Source organism: Musa acuminata, chromosome BXJ2-6, assembly GCF_036884655.1.
Source record: "Musa acuminata AAA Group cultivar baxijiao chromosome BXJ2-6, Cavendish_Baxijiao_AAA, whole genome shotgun sequence".
Classification (NCBI taxonomy): Eukaryota; Viridiplantae; Streptophyta; class Magnoliopsida; order Zingiberales; family Musaceae; genus Musa; species Musa acuminata.
This window is the reverse complement of record NC_088343.1, coordinates 27,907,868-27,915,944: the sequence shown is the minus strand read 5'-3', so window position 1 is coordinate 27,915,944 and position 8,077 is coordinate 27,907,868. Positions and strand designations below refer to the sequence as shown.

General features: G+C 38.2%; 1 protein-coding gene across 1 annotated transcript; it reads right to left on the bottom strand.

Annotated features, from left to right (window-relative positions):
• Nucleotides 1–2,045: 2,045 nt before the first annotated feature.
• On the bottom strand, nucleotides 2,046–3,069 carry LOC103988835 (uncharacterized). Its single transcript, XM_009407484.2, has 3 exons — nucleotides 2,707–3,069; nucleotides 2,375–2,623; nucleotides 2,046–2,303 (listed from the first exon to the last, which is right to left on the bottom strand). The coding sequence occupies exons 1-3, from the start codon at nucleotides 3,067–3,069 to the stop codon at nucleotides 2,067–2,069; spliced, it is 849 nt and encodes a 282-aa protein (XP_009405759.1). The 3' UTR covers nucleotides 2,046–2,066.
• Nucleotides 3,070–8,077: the final 5,008 nt, after the last annotated feature.

Sequence of the window (8,077 nt, the reverse complement as noted above, 5' to 3'; positions counted from 1 at the left end):
GCGGTGGTACCGCCAGTATCTTGAAAATCGGGGATGTGACACTTTTTTTTTCCAATTCTGAAGCCAATTGAGCCCTATAAATACCCCTTACTTCTTAGCTGGTAAAGCATAGAGAAGTGATAAGAACTGAACCGAAACTATAATGAAATAGCTCGTAAAAGTTGAGAGTTCACCTCCATCGTATCTAAGTGTGAAAGTTTGTAAAAGGAGTGTGAGCCGCTTGTTAAAGTTCTACAAAGTGGTGATTGATCTTTGCCCTTTAAGAAAGATCAATAGTGGAAATCGATAATCTCATTTGAGGAGGTGTTAGTGGTGGATGTAGGTTGGACGACCGAACCGTTATAAAATTGGTGTGTTATATTCATGGTGCGTATTTTACTTTTGCTGCATTCTATTTTACTTCATTGCAAACTATCCAATCCCCTCCTCTCTACTCACTTACAAACTTATTCGAGTCAAATATCTTTTCAAAACGATTTACGTTGAATTAAGAGTTTCATCGCACGATGTTTTCTGAAGTTATTTAAATTTATCATTTTTATCTGCTACACTAATTCACCCCCTCTTAGTGTCGTTCTTGCTCCTAACATTAATTTCTTGCTCTCCCCTACAAACACTATTTCTTAACAAAATAAGTACAAAATTAAGATAGTAATTAATCTTTTTTTCTCTATCCATCAAATAATCACTTTTTCTCCTTATTTTTATGACAATGAAATATTTGGTACTAATTAAAAAGTTTTTTCTTGCTCTCCCATAAAAGAGCTATTTCTCATCAAAGTAAGTCCCAACTAAGGTACTAATTAATCAATTTTTATACACCCCCATCAAGCCATCACTTTTCCCCTCCTGCTTTTAAGAAAATAAATATTTGATACTAATTATCATTTTTTTCTTTCTCTATAAACTTATTTCTTAAGAAAATAAATACCAAATTAAGGTACTAATTAAAAGCTTGTTCTTAAGGAAATAAATAATGACATTTTGTACTACTTAAATGTTATTTCTTCATGAAATCCATAATTGACAAAGGTTAGTTTGCACCATTTGATAAATTTGGAATCTCTCTTAAATGTTATTTCTTCATCAAAATTCATAATTGACAAAGGTTAGTTTGTACCATTTGGTAAATTTGGAATGAGAGATGTAATAGAATCTGTGAGTGTCAACACACAAACAATGCTTAACTCTTAACAGAAATTATTAGAGACTCAAGATCATGAAGCACGACCTCAAAATGAAATATGTTTTATGAAGAAAAAAAAATAGTTTTATCAGATTCAATTTTACTATTAATTAAAAATTTTAAAAATTATATTAAAAAATTATATATCCTATTATTATATATTTTAATAATATATTATTTTATTATTAATTAAATTTTTTAAAAATTATATTAAAAAATTATATATATCCTGTAATTTTATGTTTTAATAATATACTATACCCACTAATCTTGACATGGACATTACATTTTATTTATTAATTATAATTATAAATTATAATTTAAATATATATAATCATAACTATTGCATATGTGCTCTATGAATTATACTATGACTTATATAAATAAAATTATTTATAAAAACTTTATATTTAATTAATTTATTTTTACTTATCAAAAAAAAAATTTCTTCACGAAATCAATACCAAAATAAGATACTAATTTATCTAATATGATAAAACTACGCATAAGATAGAAAGAAATAACATGGATCAGTGCCTAATCGAGAGAAAGAGAGAGGTACTAATGTATCTAATATGATGGAACTACGCATAAGATACAAAGAAATAACATGGATCAGTGCCTATGAGAGAGAGAGAGAGAGAGAGAGAGAGAGAGAGAGTCTCATAGAACACAGGAATTATGATATCGTATGAACATGACAAGACGCGAACCGCTGCTACATCCTCTCCCCCTCCGCGAGAGAGAGTCTCATTCAATTTTCCAAGATCACCAAACTGCTAAAAAAAGAACACAGAAATTATTATATCGTATGAACATGACAAGACGCCAACCGCTGCTACATTCTCTCCCCCTCAGCTTCACTGTTCTCTTATGGCAGTCATCCTCTCGGAGCTGCAGCCGTGCTGGCCTCCTCGCCCGGCCTCCTCCTGCTGTTCTCCAAGATGGGGAACCTGCCTTCCCTGTCCCTAAACAATCTTTCCTGCGCACTACCTCGAAGCTTCTCCAACCTCAGCCCATCTCTCTGCTGCATCTTGAACACCTTCGCCACATTCGTCAGTCCTCCTACCAAGAACAGCAAGCCCCCGAAGGTGGATAACCAGGCCCAGCTAATTGCCTGCACACACAAACCAAGTGTATGGTGAATGAGCCAAGTCGGGGGCTCACAACGTGGTTGCGGACACGCACCGTGATCCTTGCTTCCTGATGTGTCGAGCCGCGAAGATCTTGGCGATTGAAGATGCCGGCGACGAAGAACAACAAGCTGCCCATGAGGAAAGGCACGTAGACGCCGGATTGGAGAATCTGCGTGTCGCCATCGGCTCGTTCGTAGATCTGGCACGCGTTGTGGATGGAGCCGATCACCCACAACAGAGGCCCTGCGATCAGCATGTTGACAGCGTCCTTCTCCATCTTGTAATCGAAGCCCTTCTCTTCCTGCATGCATATATATATATATATCTGTCGGAATAGTTGCAAGCATGCATGAGATAGAAGAACTTGGTCGATCTCCGTTCAACCTGAATGAAGAGAAAAAGAATCCCAGTGAAGGTGACAATGGATCCGAGCATCTGAAGCAGGGGGACGGCGAGCTCGACGAGCCCCAACTGGAGGTCGTACCCGAAGAGGCCGAACTGGTAGTCGATGCCGGCCATGTGGGCAACGAGGTCGTGCGCGTTCACCACGGCCAGGAGGGCCAAGGCCACGAGGATGACAGCCAGGTCCACCTCATCGTTGCTGCGACCAGGGAGCTCGGCGGAGAAGCCGGCGGTGAGCAGGGCGGCGGCGAAGACGTGGAGGCCGGCGTTGATGTATTCCCACCGGTTCTCGACCGAGTGGGGACCGTACAGCCTGCTCTCCCGGGCTGAAGCGAGCTTCACCATGGTGACGAGAGAGAGAACCAGGGGGAGAGAGGTGACAGGATATGGCCAGCGGAGCGGGGGATCGTGGAGATGGAGATGCGGCGGAGGAGAGATACGTGGCGACGTGCATGGGAGTCTTCAGCGTCAAACACGCTGTCGTGGGTTGCGCCACGGGAAGCAGCGTTACCTCTCAGCTGCTGACTGATGTTGGTGACATGCGCCATGCAGTGTTGGCTGCGAACGGTATACTTTGGCGATCTTTTCCCTGCCACAGCATGAATCATTGAGAAAGTGGCAATTACAGGAAGATGATATAGAAAGAAGAAAAGAGGGGGAGGAGAAGATTAAGCTTTACATCGATTGATTCCATGAAGCGGTGGATGGTTTTAGGTGGCAACCCAATACTTGTAGTTAAGTACTCGGGTGATCTGGACTGCTGCCTATCTTTCATAGATATCAAGAAAGCCTTCCACACTACTTTTCTCTTCTACTTGGCTAATGCAAATGCAACAGCAAATGCTACAAGATGTTGTTGTGATATGGGGGTTTCTTCTCGACTTACAAGGAGCCAAATGTCACTTATCACCTTTCACAATCGAGTGAGTGTATGTATACTAAGAGAAAGCAATGGTGTGTTCTCCCCCGTGCAGGATAACCGATGGACTTCGTCAAATAACGCACACACTTTGGGACCCGAAGACTCGAGATACAGTGAATAGCCAAAAACTGACCTTTTTTGTCCGTTGGAAGATCCATTTCAAAATACAAGATCGACGATGTGACACAGCTGATAAAAAGATGCGAAGGGCCTATAGGAAAAAGAGTGAAGAGAAAGATAAATAAAAGAAAAATAAGACTATTTATCCTTTATTTTTCCTGATCTGATGGTAACATGAAAAATATTTTCTCTAGTTATTAAAAACAAAATTATGTACATCGAATCTCTAAACGCGACATTAATAATATATATATATAGGATGATTTCTCTAGAAAATATTTATATTTTGAATATTTCTCAAAAAGGTATCCTTTCTTTTTTTTTCAAACAATATCTTTAATTTAAGAATATCTAAAATAATCCTAAAATAATTTTTAATAAAAAAATTCACCTATATTTTTTTTACTTACCAATTTTCAATGTTTCAGTGTTTTTATTTGGCTTGTTTACAGTATTTTTCAATAGCATTTATAATATTTTATTGATATACTAAAAACACTACAAATATTATTGAAAAATATTATAGATGACATCTTATTCGTCTTTGATTGTCATTACTCATGGACCATTACAATATCATATTTTTGCTTGTCATATGTGTCCTGCTAGCTAATCATGTGAGTGATGGCATGTGTGACTTGACATGTAGTCTTTTTATTTATTATATTTTGATATTTACCACTTTATATTACTTATTACATATATATATACATATGTATATGTATATACATATATATTTATATATATACATATATACATATACATATACATATATACATATACATATACATATATACATATACATATATATATATATATATATATATATATATATATATATATATATACATATACATATATATATACATATATATATATATATATAGGAATCGGATCGTGATGAGATCAGGATAATGAGATCGATTCGCCTTTAAACACGGATCTAAATAATCCCAGTAATAGATTACTCAAGAGGGACATCAAGATAACCGGACAGACTGGTGTGTTGTATACTCGTCTACATGATGAATGTAGTTGGTCTCATAGTTGCTCGTGTGGGAACACTAGGGATACAATACAGGTGCTCATTAGGGAATGAGTTCACTGATTGATCCGCTTATGGAATACTGAATGGTTGATGATACCTTATTGTTTGACAGCGATTTCGTAGTCATAGTGGTGTGTCTGGTCCTTAGACTTGAGACATATAAGATGTCCTATATAAGTGCTCCACTCTTTAATACCGAACCTATAGATCTAGCACAGTCGGTTATCGGGAGTGGTAGTTAACTTTACGAGGGCTATTGAGTGTCGATAAAGGATCATCCACTCTTAGTGTCTTGAGAGGAATGTCTCATATATTCTTGCTTAGACAAATCCCTAGCTAGGGTCATTCAGATTGAGAGAGAAAGAATTCTTTAGGAGAATCCGATTAGAGCGAGATTCGAGTAGAAACCGTATGGGTTTGATAGCACCATGTCTGGCATACGGTCTTTTGGATATTAGATGGATGAGAGACTATAGGTATATGGTAATTGAGAACAAACAGGTCCAATGGATTGGATTCCCTTATATCGTTTGGGGACTATGACATAGTAGCCTAGTACGTCCGTAGTTGATGAGTCGAGTGAATTATTATGAAGATAATAATTCATTGAGCCAGAAGGAGTTCTAACAGGTATGACTCACTGCCAGCTCGATATTAAGCCTAGAGGGTCACATACATATGGTAGGCATTGCGATGAGTAGAGGTTCATATATGAGATATCCGCTGGAGCCCCTATCTTATTGGATATCCAATAAGCCCTTGAATTATTGGATCCTATGGATGAAATCCAATAAGAGCCCATGAGAGATTATTGGATAAAGATCAACTAATCTAAAAGGCTTATGTAGTTGGATGGAGATCCAATACCTAATAAGGGAGGATCCATTAGGGTTAAGTTGACGAGGGACCTCTATAAATAGAAGGGCTTTAATAGTTTATAAGCTAGAGCTTTTGCTTCCTCTCATATTCTGGAGTTTTGAGGAGCGTCATCATAGCCTTGTTGTGTGGATCACCACTAGAGAGGAGGACGCTTGACCTCCTTCACCCTCTCCTAGAGATCTGAGGGGATTCAGAGATATATGATCTCCCTAGGTAACATAATCTATCTCACACGGGGTTATCTATTTCACGGATTTTTGCGCATCAATCTTCGCACGACGATGAACATTTCTTTGGGAATTGAGGATTTTATTTTATGTTCTTTCGCTGCGCGTATGATGTTGCCCCCAAGATTTCCCAACAATTTTTAGGCTTGTAAATAATTTGATTGAGGTTAAAATTTTATTTAAATTATTTATAATATTTTTTAATTAGATTTTATAGTATTTTTGTTGTGGTAGTCAAAACACTATAATAAGCGAAAAAAAAAATTTGAGGGGCACTTTGAGGTTTTTTAGATGTATTATTTGAAAAAAATATTTTTTATTAAAATCATATATATATATATATATATATATATATATCTCATTAAATTGGAATTAAGATGTGAAGGTCTTTGATTTGGGTCTCCCTTTTTTTAAATTAGCGGATACATATGAGGTAAAATCCTTAAGCACAATGATTAAGCAACAAATAACATGTCACATTAATAAACTAATCTCATCCCTTCATGATACTAATTAAACCAACAATCACTCCGTCACAAACACTCAATCTTCTGTGTCTAGTTTAGTGGAATGAATTGACATCTTTCGCTGTCAATCAACTCAAGAACAAGAAACACATGCAGACTACTAGTGTGCCCAAAAAGAGACTGGGTCAGATGCTGTTCTTCCACAACCCACAGCGACATCAAGAAGACTGGGTCAGATGCTGTCTGTCTGCGTGCATGAATTGATGGACTTGAAACCGTGTGGGGAGTTTTTGAAGTCTCACTTTCTCATGCTCATCATCGAGTTCTAATTCTCTTCTTGATTAATTTTAGGGGAAACGGGGATGGGATTAAGGTTGCTGTCATGACAACTACAAGGATTTGGGATGTGTGTTTCTTATATCATCGATCATATTCGTATTATCTCATTTGTTATTTGTCATTATATCTATCACCATCGATTATATAGAGTAATATCATTCGTCACAGATCTATTTTTGTTCACTCAGAACAATTATATGAAACACAGACACTATATTTAAATATGTTCAATATATTATCATTATATATTGATAGGACATATTTTGGCATCATCCATATGGATCCAGACAAGCAGACACGATAATATAGACGTGGAACTTCAAGTACGATGTGGCGCGCAGTAGACACGTGGCGGACAGCCGCTTGCCGCCCCCTCATACGAACGACATCATCACGTTACAACCATCCCAGAAAGCTTGGAGCGGTGCCGCGCGGTGCCACGCTACGCCGATCCGTGTAGGTCGGTCGGCGCTCGTATAGAAGCTTAAGTCGGCCGCCGCCCGAGGAGTCGGCCACAGTGAATTGACCCTGTATGACCAACTCATCCCCACAGGTATAAAAGCTAACCTTCCTTAATCAGGAGGAGAGTGTTAGGACTCTAGCTTGGAGAGTCCTAATTGAGAGGGACATTCATGTAAAATGGTTAGGACTCCAGCTAAGAGAGTCCTAATTGAGAGGGACATTATATTAGGACTCTAGCTAGGAGAGTCCTAATTGAGAGGGGCATTCATGTAGGAGTTTTTTTCTTAGAGAAAAATTAGGAGTTGTAAGGGAATAGGAGTCTTGAGTAGGAGTCCTATTAGGAGTTGGTTAGAAGTAAGAGTCTTAAGTAGGAGTCCTATTAGGAGTTAGGGTTTAGAAGCCCTATAAATAGCCATGTATTCCTTCTCTTTTCTTAAGCAATAGATGAATCTTTTCTGCAGCCTTTGAGCAGCAACTTGGAGGGAGGAACCCCTATAGAGTTCCAAGGAGGCCGATCCCCTAAAGAGATCAACCCCAAGTTTAGAATCTGCAAGGATTCTAACACCTGGTATCAAAGCAGCGTTCTTGGCGTCTCGCTGCCCTTCCACAGCCATCCATCAACCCTCTACAACCATCCAAAGCAATTCCCACAATTGCTTAAAGGATCATCACCGAATTCCGCCATCATCTCCACCACCGCGGATCATCCTTCGATCTCCCCGTGAATTGCAACAGGTTCTGGTTTCCTACCTTACTGCTATTGCAATTTAGTTATCCTTATTCAAAAAAAAAAAAAAAAATCGTTCTTATATTGCTGCATAAACTTTTCGTCACAAAGTTTTCATCTCTACGACGAAAGATACATTGCAGAATTCCAGCCGCATAGCAC

Bases quoted from the DNA above. Each gene is read 5' to 3' on its own strand.
- LOC103988835 (XM_009407484.2), bottom strand. From the start codon at position 3,069: ATGGTGAAGCTCGCTTCAGCCCGGGAGAGCAGGCTGTACGGTCCCCAC. The intron at 2,624-2,706 runs GTTGAACGGAGA...ATATGCATGCAG, and splicing joins TTCTTTTTCTCTTCATTCAG to GAAGAGAAGGGCTTCGATTA. The intron at 2,304-2,374 runs GTGCGTGTCCGC...TTGTGTGTGCAG, and splicing joins ATCAGGAAGCAAGGATCACG to GCAATTAGCTGGGCCTGGTT.